At 35.9% G+C, this 25,817-nt stretch overlaps 1 protein-coding gene across 2 annotated transcripts in view; it reads left to right on the top strand.

Annotated features, from left to right (window-relative positions):
• The window catches only part of AFG1L (AFG1 like ATPase), a gene marked incomplete at both ends in the record, with an annotated part of 132,534 nt that overhangs the window by 74,319 nt on the left and 32,398 nt on the right, over positions 1 to 25,817 (top strand). For both annotated transcript variants that reach the window (XM_084259577.1, XM_084259576.1), the window contains 3 exons: positions 7,933 to 8,015; positions 24,836 to 24,906; positions 25,163 to 25,263. In XM_084259577.1, coding sequence (XP_084115703.1) covers positions 7,933 to 8,015; positions 24,836 to 24,906; positions 25,163 to 25,263 — 255 coding nt within the window. The remainder of the gene's footprint in view (positions 1 to 7,932; positions 8,016 to 24,835; positions 24,907 to 25,162; positions 25,264 to 25,817) is intronic.

Genomic DNA, 25,817 nt, shown 5'->3' with positions numbered 1-25,817 from the left:
TATGTTGCTATTATGGAAAGAATGCTGTCATACATTCTGCTATAATCTTAGCATGATCTGCAGTGACCGCTTCAATGAGGTCCAGGTAGTTTTTTATACCAGATTTTTTTCTGATGATATTAGTTAAATTGAAATAAGCAGAGGCTCAATAGAAAACAGTATCAGCAAATCTCTGGCATTCTCCTAAGGGCAGTGGGGGTATGTTTTGTGCCAACCTGGCCATGGCACTATACCTTTCTTCCATGGCTTCTGGAATGGTAAGCCACTTTTGATCTGGGACTGGTTTCCTAGAACACCAGAGTCCTTTTCTATGTGGGTACCTCCATGCAACTTCCCAAAGTCTCAGTCCAGGGCTGATCCTAGGAGTCCACTGCTTTCTGCTGTGCAAAGAGCTGTAGCAGGTTGTCTACAATGGATGCTAGATCCTGGCTAAGTGGGATGTGTGAGGCAGAGCCAGGAGAAGATGTCCTTGTAGGTGTCTCGGGCTTGTTAACTAGCCTTAAAGATGAATTGAACCCAGTGGGGAATGGTGTGAGCTGTCTTGTAGGGTCCAGTCTGAATACTTGCTGACTGTCCTACTCAGGTAAAATTGGTGGTTATATCTATAAGATATTTTATCTAAGCCTCACAGTATCCATAAGCAAGGATCTACAGTAGATTCACAAAATTTTAGGAAAATCTATGTGAAATCATCTATTCACAAAGAAGGCAGTAACGGAGAGAGGAGAATAGAAACAAGGGAACTATAAAACAGCAAGAAAACAATGAATAAGATTGGCATTAATAAGTCATTACCATGGGCCTCCCCTGGTGGGGCAGTGATTGAGCGCTGGGCTGCGAAGCTGCCGGCGAGGGTCTCACGTGGCATATATAGAAACACAACTAATTTCTATGTGCTACTTTGTATCCTGAATCCTGAATTTAATTATTAGGTCTAAGAGGTTTTTGATGGAGTCTTTTCTTGGTTTCCATATATTGATATACTATATCATCTGGAAATAGAGTTTTACTTCTTCCTTTCCAACTTGGCTAACTTTAATTTTTTTCTTTCCTAATTGCTCTGGCTAGGACTTCCAGTACTAGGTTACATAGGAGTAGTGAGAGTGGGCAACTTTGTGTTGTTTCTGAGAAACAAGGAAACGTTTTCAACCTTTCATTATTGTGTCTGATATTAGATTGTGTGCTTATCATACATAGTCTTTATTATATTTAGGTATGTTCTTTGTATACCAAATTTGTTGAGTTTTTATTATGAAAGAATGCTGTATTTTGTCAAGTGCTATTTATGCATCTGTTGATATAAGCATGATTTTTCTCTTTCATTCTACTAATATGGTCTATCATGTTTACTGATTTGTGTATGTTGAGCCATCTTTGCATCCCTGGGGTAAATCCTACTTAATCGTGCACATGCTCCTTTTACCGTGGTTTGCTAATATTTGGTTTGCTAATATCTGGTTGAAAATTTTTGCACTAATATTCACTAGTGATATTGGCCTGTAGTTTTCTTTTTCAATATTGTTCTTATCTTACTTACCTGACAGTAGTAGATACTGGCCTTGTAAAACAAAGTTGAGAATGATCCCTCTTAAATTTTTCAGAAGGAGGCCTCCCCAGTGGCACAGCAGTTGAGCGCTGGGCTGCGAAGCTTCTCGTAGCCTCTGAAGCACCGGTTCGATCCCCAGGCTCCGGGTGAGGGTCCCACATGGCGCACAGACCTCTCCTGCTGTGCCTGCTGCTCCCCTCAGCAGGGTACTTTGTCAGTCTGCCTGTTCTGCTCCTGGCTCTGGCTCTGGTGAATTCTCTCACCCTCCCGCACTTCTGACTGTACCCAGTGCTTGTAATAAATAAATAAACCTTTAAAAAAATTTTTTTTTCAGAAGGGTTTGAGAAGGACTGGCCTTAATTCTTCTTTAAATGTTTGGTAGACTTCACCAGGAAAACCATCTAGTTTTGGACTTTTCATTGACAGATTTTTCGTTCCAGATTCAGTCTCCTCACTCACTATAGGACTGTTCAGATTTTCTATTTACTCATGATTCAGTCTTGGTTGGTGACATGTTTCTAAGAATATATTCATTTCTTCTGGGTTATTAAATTTCTTGGCAAAAACTCATTCATAGTAATCTCTTATGATCCTTTGTATTTCTCTGGTATCAGTTGTAGTGTCTCTTTCTTTTTCTTTTTTTTTTTTAAGATTTTATTTATTTATTTATTTGTTTATTTATTTATTTATATAAGCACTGGGTACAGTCAGAAGCACAGGAGGGTGAGAGAATCCACCAGAGCCAGAGCAGGGAACAGGACAGGCAGACTGATGAAATACACTGCTGAGGGGAGCAGTGGGAACAGCAGGAGAGGTCTGCACGCCATGTGGGACCCTCGCCAGAGGCCGGGGATCAAACCGGTGTTGCAAAGGCTGCAGGCAGCTTCACAGCCCAGCGCTCAACCGCTGCACCACCAGGGGAGGCCCCTGTAGTGTCTCTTTCATTTCTCATTTTATTTATCTGAATCTTTTACTTTTTTTTGCCTCGTCTATTTCGATGTTTGCCAATTTTTATCTAAACAAACAGTTCTTAGTTTCATTCATATTTTCTATATTTTTTCTGATACCTTGTTTCTTTGTGTTCTTATCTTTGTTATTTCCATCTACTGATAACTTTAGCTTAGTTTGTTCTCTTTCTAGTTTCTTGAGGTTTAATGTATGTCATTATTTGAGGTCATGTTGATTCATGTAGGAATCTATCACTATCAACTTTCCACTTAGAACTATTTTTGCTACATCCCATAGGTTTAAGTATGTTGATATCCATTTTTGTTGAAGATTTTTTTTTAATTTCCCTTTTGAATCCTTCTTTGACCCAATGAAATATCCAAGAAAGAAATAATGTTTACAATAGCATTAAGGTCAATAAGATAATTGGAAACAAATGTAAGTATCTATATACTGAAAACTATAAGACTAATGAAAGAAATTGAAGACATACATGGGAAGATATATTGTGTTCATGGGTCAGACAAATTAATATTGTTAAAATGGCCATACTACCTGAAGTGAGTCAGTGCAAGCTCTATCAAAATTCTGAAGGCATTGTTCACAGAAATTGAAAGAACAATCCTAAAACTAGTATTGAACCACAGCCAAAGCAATCCTGAGAAAGAACAAAGCTGGAGGTATTACACTTGCTGATTTCAAACTATATTACCAAGCTATACCAATCAAAACAGTGTGGTAATGGCATAAAAATAAAACAGGCCAATGGAGCAAAATAGAGAACCCAGAAATATGCTGTCAACTAATATTTGGAACATCAATGTGGAAAAGATGGTCTCATTAATAAATAGTCTTAGCAAAACTGGATGATCACATGCAGAAGAATGAAATTGGACTCCTATCTTACACCACTCACAGAAATTAACTCAAAATGTATTAAAGATTTTGCATAAGACCTGAAGCCGCAATACTCATAGAGGCAAATATAGGGACAAAACTCCCTTGACTTGGGTCTTTGCAAAAATTGCTTGGATAAGAGAGCAAAGGCACAAAAAATAAAAGCAAAAATAAATAAGCAGACTACGTCAAATTGAAAAGCTTCTGCACAGCAAAAGAAAGCCAACAAAATGAAAAGACAGTATACCAAATGGAAGAAAATATTTGCAAATTACATATCTAATAAGGATTAATATCCAAAACATATAAGAAACTTATATATAACTCAGAAGAAGAAAAGCCAAACAATTCAATTAAAAATGGAAAGACTGAATAGACATTTTTCTAGAGAAGATATACAGATGGTCAATAGATCTGTGAAAAGATGTGGAACATCAGTAATCACCAGGGAACTGTAAATCAAAACCCTTAGAGGGGCCTCCCTGGTGGCACAGGGGTTAAAGACAGTGCAATCAAGCTGCTGCCGGCTGGCCAGGGAGCTAACCCACATGGCACAGCAGACCTCTCCTGTCTTGCCCGCTGCTTCCCTCAGCAGTGTATTTCAGTACATCTGCCTGTTCTGCTCCCTACTCTCTCTGATGAATCCTTTCACCCGCTGCACCTCCAGTTTACACCCCAGTTTTTATATGCATAAATAAATAAATCTTTTTTAAAAAAAATAAAAAAATTTAAAAAACATAACAACATATTACTTCATAGCTGTTAGAATGCCTATTATCAAGAAGAAGAGTTAACAAGTGTTTGCAAGGATATGGAGAAGAGTAAACTCTTGTGTACTGTTGGTAATGTAAATTGATTGAGAATGTAAATTGGTACTTCCAGTATCACTGCAAACAGTTCAATTAAAGATTTTCCTACCCCTTTCTGCTAACCATTGCCCTTGATGCTTGCTCTAGTCATCTGCTTATCTTTCAAGGATTATTGACTTTGTTTTGTTGAAATTTAGTTGTGAATATATGGAGAGGGTGAACCCAGCATATGCACTGTGCTACCATTTTGCTGGACTCCTCTGTTATGGTCTTAAAGAATATTTTGGGTTTTTTTGTTGTTGTTGTTCCAATTGGGAAGAGAAAAAACAAAATAGAAACTGTATATAGGTATTCTGTGAGAAGGCTATTTTCCTAATGGTATTATTCAGAATTGCTAAAAATGTACACAATAGCTTTTGAGGAAAATGCAAACCAATGAAATTTAATTCTTTGAGCAGTAAATTTTTCTTTCCAAACTCAAAGACTGTTGACTCATGAGTATGCTCTCAAGGATGTGTTATCCTTCCTCCCCAAATTTCCAGATTGCATTTTAGATTGTATAATTGTATTTGTTCTCTGTATACATAAATGCACAAACTATTTTAAAATAATTTTATTTGGCAGCTAATAGGTTTTATGCATCTGAATCAGGAGGCAGTAAGAAGTCATGGAAATTATCCCTGGAAATTAGGAAGTTACTTAGAGGTCATACCCTTTTGACTGGACTCATTGTCAACTTGGAAATATCTTAGCTTTTGCCATCTGCAAAATGTTTTGAAGGATCTGGCTTAAGTGAATAAAATTTGAAAATATGAGCTTTATTTTTCTTTAAAAATATAAACTGAGTGTTAGTATTTTTCAGACAATTAGGAGCTAACATCTAAGGGCTTTGGTTATAGTTCGTTTGCTGCTGATTAGGTATTCCTCTGTGGTGATTAGTGAATGTACAAATGCAATCATTTTAGTAGGGCTTAATCACTCATAAGAGAGAAGTTAGTTACCCAGAAAGAGAAATTGAAGCTTGTATAACTTCCATTAGCCTTATTTTTGTAATAGCAAAAAAAAAAAAAAATTTTTTTTGACTAAATTAGGAATATGAGTCATATAAAATAAACTGTAGTTTAAGAGAAATAGAGAACCTGGAGCAATGCACTTATATGAACATATTGCTCTACTATTTAGTATATTGTCTATAGTACAGGTAGCTTATGAATACCTGGTTTTTTTTTTTTTTTTTTTTAGATTCTTTTTTTTTTTTTTTATAAATTTTATTGTTATATTCCCCATACAATTGCAGCCCCCCATTCTGACCCCAATCCCTCCCCTCCCGCCCCCGCCCCCCTAAAAGTGTCTCTGGTTCATAGTTTTTTGTTGATTTTGATTTTCACTTTCTTATAGTTATTCATTTTCCTGGTCCCTTATTTAAGTTTTCTAGATTCCTGCTATGAGTGAGACCATCCGGTTGAATACCTGGTTTTTACCTTACCAGGATAGACTTCCTCTGAATAGAGAGTAAGAAATGCTACTTAGACAAATGCATCTCCATTTTTGTGCTGGATGGCTATCAGGAGCAAGGGGGAGGAAGTATCTCCTTTCTCAAGTTTACTTCATTCATTGAGAAGAAGAAAGCAATGCTGCTATGCTTTTTAAAGACAGGTCATCTCAATCAAGAGGGGAGCGGAGAGCATATATTTGGGCAATGCTGTTTTCCTTTCTGTTGAGATGGATTCCAGGACCTAGGAGTAAGAGTGAGGTCTGTGCACTGAGTTTGAGCAACTTAGAATGATGAGCTAGGGGTGTATGAGGAGGCCAACTGGCAGCTCAGGTGAAGCCTTCTAGAGTGGCATGATTCTTAGGTTCAGGGATTGTTTTTTTTTTAAATGTGTAGCTCAAAAATTCAGCTTTCCTCAGAGGACCAGCTTCTTATTGGAAAGTATTAAATTCATGTTTGCTAATGTATCACTCAAAAGGCTATATGTATTCCAGCCTTGCTGCCTAGGATTCTGGGTCTTTACTCCTAGGGTGACCTATAGGCCCAGTTTGCCCAGGACTGTCCTGGTCTTAGCACTGAAAGTTCTGTATCCAGAAAAACCCCTCAGTCTTAGGGAAAACCTCTCAGTCCCAGGGGACTGTTTTATTTGCCTGAGCTCTAAATAGCTGCAGCACTGAAGGGGAAATGTGTTATCACTGCTGCTGTGTACAGCCTAGTCCTTACAGCACAGGTAAATGGTCCCTCAGCCCTTGCATAGCAGGAGAACCCAGGATGCAATTTCAGGGAGGAAGAATCTTGCTACATCTCAGGTGTGCCCAAATATTACTATCCTGATGATCTGTTGCTGCATAGCTGACTATTTTGAGACTTAAAACATTATTATTTTCCCTAGATTTTGTAGTTCAGGAATTTGAGAAAGGCTTGCTTAGCAATTCTGACTCCCTTAATAAGACAGCAGCTACAACTGGAACAATGGGTTGATCAGACACCTCTGTCTTCATGTCATCGTAGGAACTCTCCTGGTCATTTCTGTGTGCATTGCTTCAATCTCTCTCATGGTGTGGTTGCCATGTTCTATGCTAACTTGGTAGTTCGGGGTTCCAGAGTGAATGTTCTGGCCAACAAGGAAGTTACTGACTTGCATGTCATATTGGATGTTGATGTATAGTGTGATTTTTCCCCACAGCCACAGGATTCAAGGGGGAGGTGGCGTAATGAGAGGCCCTTCTTGGTGGTTGGAATGTTGGTGTTGGTGTTGTGGGTGTTGGTGTTGTGGGTGTTGGTGATGATTGTAACCATCTTTTGAAAATACAATGTACCACAGTTACCTTAGCCCCAAAATGCAGTTTTTCATTAATTAAACTAGTGAAGTTGTTAAAATATAATTTTTCCTCATGAATTTTCATAAAGCAGTTTTCATTTGAATGAAAACAAAAAAGTCATTTTGTAAATGTCTCTTGAATTGTACTGAAAACCCTTGTTTGCCATTGTTCTGCTGGAATGAAAAAAATAAATATGTATTTCCTCCTCTCTCAAAACGACCCTCTGAGTTGACCAAGTTGGTATAGACAAAGTTCAGTTGCTTCTCAAGAGGTGTGAATGCTGTTTCCATGCACATATGCACCTTGGGAGGATGAAAAAGAAAGAAATTGGAAGGACATCACAGGCACCGGACAACTCAAGTTGAAGGGACTTGTCTACAGGAGGGAAGAACTCTAAACTCTGATGGCTACAAAGGAAAGTAAGAACAAGGGCCATGTCAGTCATTTAGAAGCGAAGAACAGATAAACCTATAGCATCACTTTAGTATGATCACTTGACTTCAAAAGTAGATAATAATGTTCTGGTCCAGCTCGCTTCTGCTGTCTCTCTCCCAACATGATGCTTAAAGACCTATGAATTATCCTTTCTGAGAACTCCTGCTTCTGACTTCAGAGTTATGGAAATTGGGATTTAAAAAAAACTCCAATGCAGTAATTTGGGGAATTTGCTGACAGGATTATTTTAGCAAAATTTCAGGAAGGTATGCTACCAATTTTAGTTTTTTAAAACTGATCTGGTTTGATATATGTTTAATTTTGCCACTTACATGATTCTTCTGTGAGTTCTTTGTTTTATTCTAAGCTCATTACATTATTTCACTGAGAAAAAATTCAAAAATTAAATAAAGTATAGCAAAAAAATTATAATTCTAGGCCCCCACTTATTTAAAAAAAATATTTTATGTGTTTGGATTATAGAAATACTGTAATACGATCCAACTAGATTCTGGGATAGATTACCGGAAAAGGGAACTTCCTGCTGCAGGAAAACTCTACTACCTGTAAGTTATTTTTAATTTCAATTTTCTAAGTTTAATGTCTAATAATTAACCAGAAAAAGATGAGAAAAATAAGCAGGGTAATTACTGGAATTTGAAAGACTAGTTCTGAAGCCTGTGATTTTTAAAATACAAAATGTTATAATGTTAATTTCTTTAAATTGTGTTTTTGGCCATCTACATTTGCATGATTTATAATGTGTGATTGGATGAAACTCTAATTAGTTTTTTGGGGAGGAGTGATGACAGATGGTTAGAAAGTAATGAGTATCCTCTTATAAGAGAATCTAGTATTAAGAAAATATCATTATTGTGTTAAAGTAATTAATTATTTGTGGACATCTTCTGACAAATGTGCAATTTCTGCTCCTCCAAACTGTTGTTTTATTTTGTCAGACAACCTGTTTGTATTTACCATTGTTGATTGACTTTCATTCATAACTATGCAAAATGTATATATACACAAGCAAAACTGGATGTGTTTTGTCGCTGAAAAGCTAAGACTCTCCTGAGTAGGAGCAATTTATAATAATAGATGTATTGCAGCACATGCAGTTAACACTGAAAAACAAATACAGTTTGTTTTAAAATGTCAGTTGTGAGAACCTGCAAAGGGAAAAGTGCTTTACAAATGCACTGTTGTTTAGTGTATGCCACCAGTGTTTGGCACATAGTGGGTTCTCAGTAAATAGATCTAAGGGCTAATTGTGATTTAACTCAAAGGCATGTTTCTGCTAATTTAAATTTTGATGACAACGTGCATATGAGAGGTTCAGAAAAGTTCTTGTCTCTGCCACCTTGTAAGCAGAAGTACTTTGCTGTTTTTGAAGCAGAAATTAGCTGAAAAATCACATAATTAAAATTGCATACTTTACAGTGTACCAAGGGGACTATTTAAGTTTATTATTCAGATTCTGATGATTATTATAGGAGGTTCTTCATCTGCCCTTAAGTGCTTTGTCTTTAAAGTACTTTATAATTTTAAAAAATTCTTAGAGCACTTTTTTATGCTTTCACTAGGATTTTCTCCCCTAGTTCCTTTTATGTTTGTGTATTCTGGTCTTTTTATTTTTCTGATATTGTCTACCTTTCCTTGATTCTTTTCTACTTCTGGATGTTCCAGATGTATGGTACTTAGAAGTTAATTTATTATTCTCTTTATCCTTTTTTAAAGAAGATACTCCTTGTTTTCTGTTTCCTCACAAATATATCTTTATGTGGAAGAAAGGAAACATCTTTCTAACTGGATGTTTCTTAAAGGGCACTCTGAGACTATGTCACGCAATTGTTTCATAGTGCTAGAGAGGGCTCTGTGGAATTTAGGAAGCAGGAGGGCTGCTTTTGCTTGGAGCTTGGCCATTTTCTCTCTGACCTACCTGGTATTGGCTCTTCCTCTTTCTGATGAAAGTAATACAGTTATCACACAATAACATTCAGGGTTGTACTTAAAACATTCACTGGAGGAGGAACAGAATCTAACAAGGTTCCTGAGAGCAAGAAACTAGAATCTACCAAGGATACCTTGAACAAGGATACTCTGGAACAGCTTTCCTAAAAATACATAAATTCATTTAATCTTCACAGAAAGGTAGGTTTGTTAATGAATTTAACATCAAAAGTGTCTTACCATGGCCTGATAGCCAAGAGGAGAGAACCTACAATATACCTCAAGGGAAGGTAGGTGAATATTCCTGAGAATTGAGAATTAAAATCATCTCAAAAGCAAGAGAATAATATTAGGGTACCAATGATATAATTTGTGTTGCTTCATATGAGCTCTTGGGTAGAACTTCTTTATTACAGGGTAAAAGAAAATTTCCTGGGTCATATAAATGTTTCTGATTTACTTAAGTTTCTTTTTATCTTCTTCTTCTTCTAGGAAAATTTATTCATTTTTCTCCCGTAACAAATTTTAATTAGCCGTGCTTTATTTTGCCCTCCTCAAGTTTGTGTTTCTCTTTAGTACCCCTTCCCTAAACATCTGATATTGTTTCCTGAGTATGCAAGTGTAGACATACCTCCTCATAAGTTTCACTGGTACCTCTTCTTCCAGAAAAAACATCATTCTAGCGTCTGTTCAGAGGAACACCAAGCACGGTTTCATAATTTCATACAAATGGAATCCCCTATATAATCTTTTTTTTTTTAATTTTTTTTTTCTTTTATAGAGGCATGTTTTTTTATTTATTTGTTTGTTCGTTTGTTTCGTTTATACATGCACTGGGTACAGTCAGAAGCGCAGGAGGGCGAGAGAATTCACCAGAGCCAGAGCGGGGAGCAGAGCAGGCAGAAGGACCGAAGTACACTGCTGAGGGGAGCAGCGGGCGGCAGGAGAGGTCTGCGCACCATGTGGGACCCTCCTATGGTGGCCAGGGAGCAGCCGGGAATCGAACCGGCGCCGCAGAGGCTGCGGGCAGCTTCGCAACCCAGCGCTCAACCGCTGTGCCACCGGGGAGGCCCCCCCTATATAATCTTTAAACTAAATAGAAATATTCATTAGCTAGGTATTTTATTCATCTAACTTTCCTAACTAGTCTAAACATTTCCTTAAAATGTCCTGAAACACAATAATAAAAAATAAACTGTATTACTATAGATTTTAAAAGGTAGTCAAAAAGTTGACATGAAACAGTTTCTGTGGTTCATAGTATTGTCTGGGTTACATAAGAATTAATCAATATAAAATATTTTATATGTAGTCTATGTCAGTTTATAGTTTTATATCACATTAAATTTGGATATCATAGAGTGGCTTTATAAATGGGTTTCTGGTAGTTGAGACCCATCCCAAAAAGTTTTTAATCTCATGTAAAATTAACTCAGAGAACTTAGATTTAGCACGTTGTATAAGCCACTGAGAGCTTGAGTGTAAATAGCCAATCTTCTGCATTGATTAAAATACCCCAAGTTTGTTCTAACTGCATGATCTCCCCAGATATGTGCTCAAAGTCATTTTCTTCCTCATTGTTTGGTAATCTGGGCTCAGCAGGATCCTGCATGTGGAATCTGTTTTGCCAACATCCAGACAGGGGGACCAGTCATTTATTTTGACTGGTCAATGTTTGCCAAGAGTAACTTCCTCTCTTGTCTTCCAGAGAATTCAATTGCTGTAGATCACTTTCTGCTAGGGGCCTGGTGACAATAAAAGTCAGCATTTTTTTGGTATGCAATGGGGATCTCTTTTCAGACAGGAAGTGGTACTGCCAGGGGTCCTTGTGATTCTGCCCTAGGTCATTTTATTGTCACATCAATGAAGGGTATGATTTCATGGGAAGCGGTCAAGTTATTTTGGATTCACCTTAGTTCTCTATCTCTTTTCCTTTTTTATTCAGGAACTGAGTAGTACAGGTTCTTTTTTTCTAGTAAATCTGTTGAAGGAACTGAGTGCAGAGGGCGAGGAGAAGGTTCCTATTCAAAGCCATATTTCCTTCATACTCACATACCTACACCCCACACTCAGCACAGAAACTGACCTCAATGGAAAATTTTAAACTGAAACAAAAGGTTTGAGGAGAGGTGTTGGGCCTGGGATTTGATTTACCCTGCTTATGAGCTAATAAGTTTGCCTGTTACTGTTTCATGGATACTGGCAGAAGACACATGAGCCCTGGGGTGGAGATAAGGATTTTATTTCTCTTGGCACAGAGGGCATGTTGTATCAGTTCCTTCTTTGTCTCCTCATCTCATGGGAGGGGGAAAGGCATTTTGCAGAGCCCAGATGAATGTCTGCAGAGGCAGTGAATTGAGTCTAAGAAAGGAACTCTGAATTTGGAAAATCTACCATTTTTATAGCCAGAGGTAGGCAAACCTGTTTGTTTCCAGGGAAATATTGCTTCATCCCTCAACTGCAAACACAAACTTGATAGTGGTTAGGACCTTGCATTCTTGGCATAAGCAACAAGATGTATAGGAGAAGGAGAGAGCCATGGAAGGCTATCTCTCCTAACAGGGGACTTTTACTGTATTTTTACCTCCAAAGAAGCTAAGCTTTCTCCCTTTATTTTATTGGGCTGCTATCCTCTAAAGTCACCTACCACTTCAGATATAAAATTACATCTGAACACATTTTATTATTTCAATTAAATTGAAGTAAAAGCACTTCAAGTCCATATACACAGGGACTATGGAGCTTACTGAACATGATGAAAAATATAAGTTACAGCTTTTCAGACACAGTTCAAATATTTACATATTTTACCTGTTTAATATGGTATATGTGCTCATCTGTCTTTTAACAGATTTCAAAAAGAAGTTTCTTTTAAAATACCTTTCCTAATTAAAGTTTCATATCTTCAATACTCTTTAATTTTCCACTTAGGAAACATTTTATTCCAAATAGAAAATCATTTCTGAGAATATATCTCTGAACACCATTAAAAAGGGGATTTGCTAGCAAATCAGGGTTATTGCTCTGTTTTAGAAGAAAGGTCTGAAAACAATGACTGGGACTCATACATGTTGGTTAAAACATATTCCCCCCACAATAAAAACCTTGTTTCTTGTAATACTGCCTACTCACACTCCCATGCTCCCAACTGAGACTACCTTCAATGAACATTTACCTTTCTTAGCTTAACTGTCCCATGGTCGCACACCTAAAACTTTGGCAGAAGGTTACCTGTCTTCTGCCTGGAAATTTGCCACCATTCATCAGTCTCTAAGATATCTTGGGACCTTTTCCCCACTCCCCATCATTACCATTCCGGGTGTTTCTGTCCCAGACACAGGAATCTACAGTTTCAGTTTTAGTTTTTCTTACCAATTATACTGTCAGCTCAGTCATTTCCTTTTTCAGTTCCCACTGAAGAACCTTTGAAAAGTCAGCCAATAGAAGCAACTTGAAAATTGTGAAGTTTGACTCCTTTCCTTTTAGCCTGCAATTTGTTTCAGAACTATGTACTAGACCTTTTAGAGGCCCCACAGCAGGCCATGCACATACCTCATTGCCACATCATATCTCATCATCTGCAACAAGGTTTTTATGAGCTTATGCCAGATGTGGGTCAGCTGTACTCCTTTCCCTTTAGTTCCCTGAATTCCTTCACATAAATTTTAGAGTCTTTACTTTCCTATCATTCCTGCTTCTACTACTAGTTTGCATGATGTCACAATGGAACAATGATGGTAGTATTAAAGAAGGGAAAAAAACACAATTAAAGAACATAAAATCTATTAGCAGCAAAAGATACAGAAATACCCATATGGAGATCTAGTTGCACAAAACAGAAAACAGCATATTCTCATTTTAAGTTGTGAAATTTACTGGCACTTGAGAAGGTCCATTAGCTGTTAAAGGTAGCATTTGATCAGGATGAGGATCCCATTAGGTGACTTTTGTCGTTCTTGAGTGGGTGGATAGGTGAGAGGGGAGATTTACATGCTCCAAGTAATTCCTAACTATTAAGGGAACACTGTCTGTGTGCCTGCAGGTACAATTACCAAGTGCAAATCCTAGGACATTCCTGACTGCTCACTGTTAACCAGTGTGAGTCACAGGTCAGATTTCTATGCTCCATCAAACCAGACACTAGACCTTTCTGGAGCCTGTTCCTCAGAGAGCAAGAGACAGAATTTCTGTCTCTGCCAATTAGTAAAACTGATAACTTTTGTGGATCAAACTCTTTGTCTGACCAATCCTTCAGTCTGAGAAAGGGAGGAAGTTGGTTGGTGGTATTTTTCACGTTTACACTTTAAATTTTATTCTTATTATAAGCATCATGTTGCAGAACATACATGTTTTCCTACTTAAAATACGTTCATAAATAGAAACATTTACTGAAGAACTAATATAAAGTATGGGATTTACTTCAAGATAACATGGGGCAGGGACAAAAGCAGAGAGTAAGGTTAGGTAGAGGTGAAAAAAGACTGGTCGTGAATTGACTGGAGTGACTATTCCTGTGAGCTTTATTATATTATTCTTTCTATATGTGCATGTATATTCTTTCTATATGTGCATGTATATTAAAAATCTCTATTTTTCCTTCTAATCATGCTACTGAAAATTTTATTAATTTTATTGATCTTTTTGAAGAAACAGCTCTTACGATTTTCTCTATGCTTTATGTTTTGTATTTCACTGATGTCTGTACTTCTCTTTATTACTTATGTTCTACTTAGTTTAGATTTAATTTGTTTTTATTTTGCCAGCTTTTAAAGAAACTTATATCCTTCACTTTAAACCTTTCTAGGCTTCTTATATAAGCATTTAAATACTTTTAAGTTTTTCTTCTAACTAAACTGCATCTCATACATTTTAATATGTCCTGTTTTCCCTTGTGATTTATTCATTGTGCACACCTCATTGGAACAATATCTCATCATCTACAACCAAGTTTTTTTGAAGTGTGTTGCTCATCTTCTGAACATTTGGTGATTTCTCTGTACATCTTTCAGTTACTGATCCCAAATTTAATTCATTACAGAATCTATGCTGTGTAGTTTGAATCTTTTAAATGTATTGAGACTTCTCAGACGTATTTTATGAAGTCAAGAATACCTTGATTCCAAACCAAACAAACTAACACAAAAAAAAAAATCTATAGACTGATATCTCCAGTGAATATAGATGCAAAGATTCTCAACAAAATCTTGGTAAATCAAATCCAATGATATATTGATAGAAACATTCATCATGATCATTGGGATTTACTCCAGGTATGTAATGTTGGTTCAACATAAGCAAATCAGTCAATGTCAGTTGGCACATCAATGAGAAGATCATATGCTCATTTCAGTAGATGCTGAAAAAGCCTCTACTCAGCACCCATTTATGATTCAAAAAACTCAATAAATTTTGAACAAAAGGAATATATCTCTACATAATAAAGGTCATGTATGACATACCCACAGCTAACATCATACTCAGTGGTGAAAACCTAAAAACATTTCCCCTAAGATCAGGAAGAAGACAAGAATGTCCACTCTCATCATTACTGTTCAACACAGTATTAGAAGTCCTGGCCAGAGCAATCAGGCAAGAAAAGTTCATAAAAATAATCCAAATTGGAAAAGAACTGAAACCTACCACTATTCATAGGTGATATAATATATATAGGAAATCCACGAGCCTACCAAAAATTACTGGAAGTAATAAATTAATCTAGTGAAGTGGTAGAACACAAAGTCAATACACAAAAATTTATTGTATTTGTATATGAAAATAATGAATTAGTGGAAAGAAAAATTAAGAAAAAAATCACATATATGTTCACATCAAAAAGGATGAAATGCCTGGGAATAAATTTAGCAAAGGAGGTAAAGGACTGTTACACTGAAAAACTGTAAGACATGGTCAAAAGTAATAAAACACAGAGAAGTGGAAAGATATTTTATGTTCATGGATTAGAAGAATAGACATTGTTAAAATGGTCAATTACCTAAACTAATTGTAATCTAAAATAATCTAAAGTAACCCAGCAATATATTTCAAGAAAATAAAACAGTTATAAGAGTTGCTAGAGACACCAAAGGTCCTGAATAACCAAAGCAATCCTGAAAGAAAAGAGGAGAATTGGACCTAATTATACTCCCTCAGCACAAAGCTATGGTACTCAAAACAGTGTGATAATGGAACAAAAGCAGGAACACACACCAGTGGAATAGAATAGAGAGCACAGCAATAAACCCATACAAATATGGTCAGTTAATCTTTGACAGAGGAGCCATGTCCATTCATCAGAGAAAGAAGTTTCTTCAGCAAATGGTGGTGGGAAACAACAATGCAAAAATATGAAAGTAGATAGTAATTTTAACTCCATACACAAAAATTAATTCAAAATGGACTGAAGACTTGGATAGAAGACCTGAAACCATAAGACACATAAAAGAAAACATAGGTGATATACTCCTGGACATAAATTTGAGAGATGTGTTTGGGAACTCAACTCCAATAGCCAGGGAAACAAAAGCAAATATTAACAAATTGGATTACATCAAACTAAAAAAATTTTGTACCTCAAAAAAAAAAAAAAAAAAAGCCATCACAAAAACAAAAAGTCAACATATAGCTGGGAGAAGATATTTGCACATCCTCTGTCTTACCAGGGATTAATTTCCTGAATACACAAAGAACTCATACAGCTTAACAACAAAACAAACAACCCAGTCAAAAAATGGGTAAAACACTTAGACAATTCTATAAAGATACTCAGATGGACTACAGGCACATAAATAAATGCTCAACATCACTCATTATTAGGGAAATGCAAGTCTAACTATTTGTTCTAATAGATTCTTAATAGACTCCGTAAGATTTTCTAAATTCAAATTTAGAGTCATGTCATCTGCAGAGATAGTTTAGTTCTTTTCAGTCAGGATGCCTTTATTTATTATTCTTGTCTTATTTTCCTGCTTCAAACGTCCTGTGCAATGCTGAATAGAAGTAGAATATTCTAATAGCGAGCAGACAGCCCTTTCTTGTATCTGACCTTAAGGAGAAATCTCCAGTCTCTCACCATTAACTATGATGCTAGTTTTGGATTTTTCATAAATGCTCTTTATTAGCATGAGGATATTCCTTTCTATTCTTAATTGTTGAGTATTTTTATTATAGAGTATGTTGGATTTGTTTAAATGCACTTTCTGTGTCTATTTAGATGGTTATGTGGCTTTGTCCATTACTCTGTTGGTATTCTGTAATTCACTAGAGGACTTTTGAATTTTAAATTAATCTTGTATTTTCCAGATACATCCCACTTGGTCATGGCATGACCAAGTATGACAGTATGTTGCAGATTCAGTTAGCACTTTGTTGAGAATTTTAATGATTATTTTCTTAAGAGATATTGGCCAGTAGTTTTCTTGTGATATCTTTGTTTGGTTTTGCTATGAGGGTCTGATAGAATGAGTTGGGAAGTATTACCTCCTGTTTTACTTAGGTTTTCGCTTTGGTTTACAATATTATATAAGTTTCAGGAATATACCCACCACCAAAGCTCTAATACCCTTCACCACTATCAAATTGATATTTATCTATTTCTAGATTGTCTCTTTGTTCTTGGGTGAAACTTCAGTAGTTTGTATCTTTCTAGGAATTTGTCCATTTCATTTATGTTTTCCAATTTGTTGTTATACAGTTGTTAATAGTATTCCTTATAATCCTTTTTAGTTTTACAAGGTTTTTAGTAGAGATTGTCCTTTCTTCCACTCCTCTTTTGGTAATTTTCCTTTTTTTTCTTTTCTTGGTTCATCTCAGTAACAGCTTGTTAATTTTTTTTCACCTTTTCAAGGAACCAACTTTTGGTTTTGTTGTTAACCAATAAATATTTGAATGTGCCTCCAAATTATGCCAAATAGGATAATTTTGTGATTTTAACAGACATAATAAACAGCCTAGTTGGCTATAGTCCACAGGATATAAAGCAGAAAGTTGTTTTTTGACTAATGTACAGCTATAAATGTGTAATATCGTAGAGCCTCACTTATTCAAAAAACATATCAATGGGAATTCTTCTGCAAAAGGTACTGTTATCTACTTTTGAAAACCAACTATATTTTCCCACCATCAAGCCCTTTTACACAGATGACTACAGGGTACAAGTTCATTACCATTCCTAACCATTTAATTATCAAAATATTTATTATTTATTTATTAAATAATTTTTATTAAACAATTATTAAATATTTATTAAATAATTTTTATTAATAATTTTTAAATATTTATTTATTAAATAATTTATTAAATATTTATTAAATAATTTTTTATTAACTCAAGTATTAAAAATAAATTTCAAGGATTTAAAAGTATTGAAATACTACCTACAAAGTAATACAGCAGCAAAAGAAGTTCATTTTGTATAGATTTCAATATTAGATTTATTAGTCAGCTGAGCATACTTTTTGTCTTTTTGTCCCTTATTGAGCTGTAATTTGACAATAGCATATCACAGTGTTTGTTTTCCAGCAGGCCAGACAGGACAGAATAGAACTGACCCACTATTTTTATCTAAACATATTGACAAAATATTCAGTCTTGTGGTTGTATTCATCTAATGAAATATAAATAAGCTGTGTACACAGTATGTACATGAGTAGATAATATGTGCAAAAGAAAAACTTTAGACTTCATTAGAATTCTTATCTTCTTGTTGTTTCATCTTCAAATAGTTCACATTGTTAACTAAAGGTCAGTCTTCAACAAAAGAAAATCTGATTTTTCAGAAGACCTACATCTTTAGTTGTTATCAAGTACCTTTTTTAGCAATGAATACTCATGGGCCTCTTTTTTTCACATGGATGTCTTCTCCTGTAGAGGAATTTGAGGTTCTTATTTTCCAACTTCTTCATTTTTTAATTAATTAATTGATTGATTTAAAAAATGTTTAATCATCTTAGCCTTTCTTAAATTTTATGAAAAAGAAATATTCTTTGATCACTGAGTTATACAGTTTTATATATTATACCACTGGTTTATTTGGGGAGTGGGTGAATGCAGTCTATAAGTTTGGTAGAAATTTTATATGGAATTTGGGTCTGAACAGAGGGAGTGAAGGTCTGGAATTTGAGAGCTAATGGTGCTAGACCCCACTTTCTGCATTAGACTCAGGTTAAGATTAATGGAATTAGGTAAGTTACTCTGCAGGTAATTGAGACGGGTGGGAAATTTGGAGACTGAAATGGATCTCTGAACAGTCAATTAAGCCTTTGAATGATTGAGAAGAAGATAAATACGAGGACAAAATTCGTTCTAACAACTGATTCCGTTATGTAAAACAAACCTACAGGATTTGAAATGCAACCAAGTCTGATTTATATTAAAGCAAGTATAAACCAACTTAATCTTAGACCTGCCTCCAGCCCCAGATTGTGTTTGGTATGAGCACAAAGAGCTGTACAGCATGAATGCACAAGGAATCAGTAGAATGAGAAGGCTTGCTGCCAGAGAAGTTTGGCACAAGAAGCTTAAAAGGAAGGGGAAATTTCTCCCTGGTTGAATCAACTTTGGCTCTTTGGAATAGAGAACATGGAAAGAGAGAGACCAAGGAAAGCCAACCCTATTCTACTTGTTGATACCTTAACAAGCTGTTGATTTTAAAAAGGGGATAAAGGGGCAAAGTGTGGTTAGCATTCTGTTCCTCTGAGTCAATCCTAATGAAGTAGGAGGTTCTTGAAGACATTAATTTCCATTTAAATTCATGTGTGACCCTCTTCTAGAAACCTCCACTTGTTTTGGAATTTTTGTTGAGAATTTCAAATGATCCAGCAATAATAAGGTCGCTTTTGACAGGTTCTATTTCTTGAGTCTAAGTTTTATGTTGAATGCCTGATTTCAGCTATAGAAATTTTCTCAAAATTTGAAATGACTGATTACTTTCTTCTCTGTTTACTAATTTAATATAGAAAAATAAATCATGATTCTTATACTTCGTAGCAATCAGGCTTTTAATCCAGGGTACTGTAGGAGTCGGTGCCAAATTTCCTGGCAATGAAGCATAGCTTTTCCGGAGCTCATCTGACTTAAAGACACAGTGGTACTAAACAGAAAATAGAAACCTGCCCCTTCACTGCAGTTTCTGAGCTTAACAAAAGGTGACAAAAGCAATGAAATGGGTGGATTTTACCATGGTGTTATAGCACAAAGGACAAAGAATCTGTGCTCTGCTGGAGCCCCACACATCCGTCCCCCAACAAAAAGCATTTGAAAATAGTCTCTGCTTCTTCAGAAATGACTTTAATTCTCTTACTGTGGTCAACCTTTCATTATCTGCGGGCAGATTTTCCATTTTGCATCTTACCTGCCATACAATTGCCTCACCAATGGGGCAATTATCCAGAATTAAAGAAAATCACTTACATTCTTTATCCCAACTCAACTGTAGGAGCTTATGTTTCCTGTCATAGTAGATTGGTTTATAGTACGATAGGCCATGAATTTGTTGTTAGGTCATTCTTTTACAGAAAATTGCTGTAACTTTTAGTACAGCCCTCTGTGATAGAAAAGTGTTCACTGTTTATTATTATGGGCACTCATTATTTGAAAACACATAAATAAAATAATTGTGATAAAGACAGCATTTCAGGATTTTTCGAGATTGATATGTATTGGAGACATTTTTCCTGGGATTTCCCTGATTTTCTAGGTGCGTGGTTAAACAACCCCCTCTACCCTTGCCCTCTGGCCCTTCATGCCAGAAGGACTGGAAGGTTTTCTTTGACGTTTTAGTTTCCCTGATCAGTACTGACTCTTCTGTCTTCAATCTGCTATCAAAATGGGCAACTCACCCAATTTTCCCTTCTTCCAAGTCAGCTCTCTCCAGAATCTTTATTTTTGCTCACTTTCCAATGCCTTTAGGTTACCTGTTCTTGTATTTTGTCTAGAGTTTATAGAATGAAAGACTAAGAAAGTGATTAGATGGGCCTCCCCGGTGGCTCAGCGGTTGAGCGCTGGGCTGTGAAGCTGCCTGCAGCCTCTGCAGCACCAGTTCAATCCCCAGCCACCAGGAGAGGGTCCCACATGGTGCGCAGATCTCGCCTGCCTCACTCGCTGCTCCCCTCAGCAGTGTATCGTCAGTCTGCCTGTTCTGTTTCCCGCTCTGGCTCTGGTGAATTCTCTCACCCTTATACTCTTCTGACTGTACCCGGTGCTTGTATAAATAAATAAAATAAATCTTTTTTTAAAAAAGAAAGTGATTAGAAGTTATGTGTACATAGATAGTGTTTTATTGATTGGTGAGGGTGGTAAGGTTTCAGGTCAAGTTTTCCATTGAAAACCCCCATATGTCTTTATCTACAAGTCTTTTCATTATTCAGTTTCTTCCAATCTTTCTGTCTACTTCCTGGGATGTAAACTTGTTGGGCTGGCAAGGTTTTCAATGCTGAAGAGGGAGGGATTGCTGGTTTCACTATTTATATGTAGGATTTCAGAATGGTGTTTCCCTCTCTTCATCGTTCAAATGTCCCAGATGATAACCTTACCCCTTTCAGCTGGAGAGTAGGTGGTACAGGAATCCAGCTGTCCAGGTAAAAGGGAGGGAATCCAAGGAATTGCCTTTATCTAATTTTCAAACATTTGCCCTTATTTCCAGCCCAACTCTCGCCTGTACCTTCTAGTATATCTAGTGGTGTTAAACCTTTGGAAGGTTTTGGGTGAGAACTGACTGACTTCTTTTAAGCTCAGCAACCTACCTCCCACCTTCTATAAAGGTTTTGCTCATGGAAGGAAAACAATGCCACTCTTTTCTTCTTTTGGCTTCCCTAATCTTTCCAAGTGATTTTTTTAGGGAACCTCCCCCATCAACTACCACTCTCTTTGAGGAGGGCAAATCACTCTCTTCATTACTAAGAGGATGGGAGGGTGAAGACGCAGGGTAAAGGGTAAAAGGAGGATAAAGACTAGACACAAAGGTCAGTGACTGCTGATCTCCTTTCCCATCCTTCAAGACACTGTGGTGTGGGGAAGAGGAGGACTGGCACTTGCAATAGGCTTAGTTTTCCTCCTTATTTAAACATGAGGGCAAGAGTCTGGAAGCACTTATTGGTGGCTCATTTTTGGCAGTCCTCTTTCAAAACTTGGGGGTACTTAGCATTTCTAGCCACCAACTTTGCCTTAATTGCTTTAATTGCAATTCCAGGACAAGAGGGAAAAGTTGTACTCAAAAACTGCATAATGTTCCTTTGTATGGGTGTCTAAAAGTACTTAACTAAATTTCTCATCCTTGGACATTTAGGCTCTTTTTCACTTTTTTGAAGTTAGAGCAGTATCACAATGACCATCGTTGTAGTCATTAACTATTATGATTTTCATAGATGAAATTTCTATGAGTGGAATAGTTGGGTGATATACATGTTTTTAATGCTTCCTTTGTATATATCCAGTGGCCCTGAAATCTGGAACCACTTTTAAACTCATCTCAGCAGTACACAAGAAGGGCCTTTCTCCCCACACCTAGGCTTGCTCTAGATATTTTCTTTTTCCATATCTCTTCCTTTTTGAATAAAAGAATGACATATCATCATTTTATTATGTATTTGTTATTACTACTTAGAAAGAACAATTTTACATATGCTTCTTGCCCAGTAAGCTAATCCTTCAGTCATTTTGCCTGTTCAGGTCCTCGGACAGGTTTTGTTTTTTTTTTTCCATTGGGGCTTTAAATTTTTATCTGTTGGGAGTTTTTTATACATTGATAATATTAATCATGTGCAATTCATGTTGCCACTCTTTTTCCTGGTTTGATATATCTATTTGTTAATACTTCCTGTTATACAGAAAATTTCAATTTTTATGTATTCAGCAATTGGACTCAGTTTTCTCTTATGAAAATGGGGTAATAACACATAATACAGGGTAAGCTGGAAATATTATAGATAAAGTAACTACTACACAGTAGTTACTCAACTTTAGTTTTTGCTATTCCCTTTGTGACACATTGAAATATTTCAGAATCATCTAAAATTTTACTAGAATTGAAAAACATACTCAAAGATGTTTAGACTATACATGAACCTAGATAATAAATAGAACATGGACTCTTTTAGTCTTTTAGTCTAATATAGGCAGAAAGATTTTAATTGCTCTTTATGCTTTTCTAGTTTTCATCCTTAAAGATATTTAAGGATTGATTGATGTATCCTCTTAAGTAGGGAAATATAAAGTCTTAGTGAGAAGACTTTTGTCTGGTAAGATCTTTGTTAAGGAATTATGACTACATTCATTAATAACATTGTTATTTATTTTATGTCAATATAGATATATCTATTAAGATTAAAAAACACACACTAGCCTCTGCTGCTTTTAAGACCACATGAGGATGAAGTTCCTGTCCTCAGCTCAGTAGTACTTGCTCTCTACAGTCAAGTACATGGTGATTTTAGGTGGATAAGTCTGCTAAATTGTTAAGTTACACAAATTGCTCTTATGAATAGTTATTTTTAGGTCACTTAACACCAATAAAATCTTTTACTTTGCACATTGTAACTTTTGAATCATTTTTATAACAGATTCTTATAAGGAACTATTGTAATAAAAATAATTTTAAAATTTTACATGTAATCTCACTGTAAGTGAAATCACACATAGTAATTTCATGGATGATGTGGAAGAGGTGGTCCGACTAAAGTCTAGTGAACCACATTTTAAGAATATAGTATATTAGAGCACACAGTAAAAAAGGAATCACCACTGAGGAAGTTTGGGTGCAATTGTTTATTTACCAAATATGTTTTTAGAAACATAACGGTCTACTGTCTTGGTTATATTTCAGAATTCAATTCTCCCCACCTTTATTGGGTAACATGTCTATACCTAGGGAGAGATTAAGTTTCTGAACGTCAACAGACCTCTGGGGTGGCTGGTATTCCTCTGTCCTTCCTGCAGTCTTTAGAAAGTAGCTCCCTTCTCCAACAGTTGTGTTGGCACACCACCACTGCAAGGCGGGGATTATCTAGGTGAATCGCCAACAAAGATGGGAGCAAAGCTATCTAAACATACATGTGCTTGTTTGGGCATCGAGATTTACATTAGCTTGTGTGATAATTATACCTTAAAAAATGTTTTCCTGTATAATTTCTCTTCTGTAGTGTCATTTTATTATTTTAATATGGCTCTATTCAAATATCATAAGAGGCTTTATTATGTAAGTCAAATGACATTTCCTCTGCAAAGTTAACCATTGCAAATGATGTTTTTAAGATTCTTTGAGTTAAAGTGATTACTTGGAATTCTAAGCCCTTCATAATGACTCCGTGCTTTGTTGTGTTTTAAAGGCATTTTCTGTATAACAGTTGAAGAATTAGATGCTTGTGTATTAAATGCCTGCCACCTGATAATGATCTCAAGGGAAAAATTAGTTTGGTTTAGTTTAAGCTTAATCTAAAGAAAGAGGAATTTACCATATTAGTTTTCAATAAGTCTTTATTAAGATAGATGTCCAGAATTGAGTTTAATTGCTTCCACACCTAGATAAGAGTGATTTGTGTGTCAGAATTAAGCATATTGGCAGGTCATCCTGGATAAGTTTGTATGTAGAGTGGAAGTAAACTTACATTTTCACTTGAAGTTTTTTTCTTTAATAGCATTTATTTCTTCTGCCAGTTCTTTTATTTTATTGACTGTTAATTTATCAACCACCCCCTTTTAAAAAAAGTGAGAGGAAAAAGGTCATAGTATTATCACATTTATTTATGTGGGTTCCCCAAACCATATGGTGATTTCTAATTAGAATACAAAGGATTCCTTGATGAAACTAACTTCATAATAGCTGCAATGGTGGGCATCAAAAAAGGAGAGTTTTCTTGAATTTCCAACAAGGATATTTTTGAGAGAAGTGTGGTCTGTAATTGTCCTTATAGTAAAAGTCTGATAAAGTTATTGATGTGCAGATCAAGTTGGTATTTTGAAGTTAGTAATTTAATTCTGGATGTTTGATCTTCTCAGTCAGTGGCTTGACTTGATTTTTTTTTAAATGCAGCTTCAATATTTAATTTCACATGTACCCTCTCAGTAGAGATTTCAAAGGATACTTTTCTGGATGCTTGACTGCCTTGTCTATTTGCTCTTGTTTTGCATGCAAGAGAGAGCCAGAAGCCTTTCTTCTCATTGTGTACACATAGTATTAATGGATTTACTCTGCCTGTATCGTCTCATTACTGGAAACAGCCAGAAGCACAGAAGTCTTTCAGTGTATGCAAATAAGGCAGAATCATCTACCTGAGAGTTAATATTCTCTGCTTTTAAGTGTATTCTAAATCTAATGTTTGTATTTAGAGCATAACATCCTGTTCTCTTTTTTTTTATGGGCAAAAAGCTAAGCAGGCTCAGGCAGCTGTTTGATGTTGGCTTCAAGTGTTATTAATTTCATATTCTATTATTCTTTTCACTGTAGCACAAGTGAAGCTGATGTGGAGGCTGTCATGGATAAGTTGTTTGATGAGCTGGCTCAGAAACAAAATGATTGTACGTAAGTTAATTTCTCTTGAAAGAGAATACATTTAGAACACAATGCCCAATCTCCACTGACCAATTAATAAGTTCCATTGCTGTATATGGGTTGATGCCACGCTCAAGTGGCAGTCATTGTATCAGCATTTTGTCTAATTTATGTGTTGAATCATGTGCTATTATTCATCAAGCTATGCATTTCCTATCTGTAAGAGATGAATTTTATAGTAATTATCCAGACAAGATTGAGTCTTTGTTCATGTTCCCATAGTAACTAGACCAAGGATTCTAAAAGTGCAAGGCAGAGAGCTGCGGTTGAATAAAGCCTGTGGAACCGTTGCCGACTGCACATTTGAAGAGCTGTGTGAGAGAGTAAGTATCCAGACACGTCCAGACTCATTGGCCTTTTCACATGTTAAAATACTTCATATTTTCCGTCTGCCGGTTTCAGATTTTAAAATACTATTCACAGAGTCAGAACTGATTTAAAAGTCTCATTAAGAGAAATACTCATCTGTATGTGCCATGTGCTTTTTTATAGATGTTGGCACAAAATTTGCACTTAGGAGGACTCTAAAGCAAAATTAGAAATACAGAGAGAACTGTCAACTGTTTCTAGAAGCAAAACTAAAATCAATTTTAGGGATATTTTATAAAACTCAGATATAAAGAGAATTAAAAAATTGGGTTGAGGTTTTAGTATGCGAGGAAAGGAAGTTAAAATAATATACCACGATACAAGGAAGTAGGATGTAAGAGAAATTTCCATTCCTATTGCCCCTGTGTCATTGCCCTAATATCTGGCTAGCTTGGGCCATGGTCAAAGAAAGTGAATTTTTACAATAAATATATTTCATAATATCATTTTATATTATAGATGATATCAAACTGAGAAAAGATATGTATACATACATATTCGTATAGAT

This window comes from Talpa europaea (genome assembly GCF_964194135.1).
Source record: "Talpa europaea genome assembly, chromosome: 2".
NCBI lineage: Eukaryota > Metazoa > Chordata > Mammalia > Eulipotyphla > Talpidae > Talpa > Talpa europaea.
The sequence above is the reverse complement of the archived record's forward strand: the minus strand, read 5'-3'. Positions and strand labels throughout refer to the sequence as shown.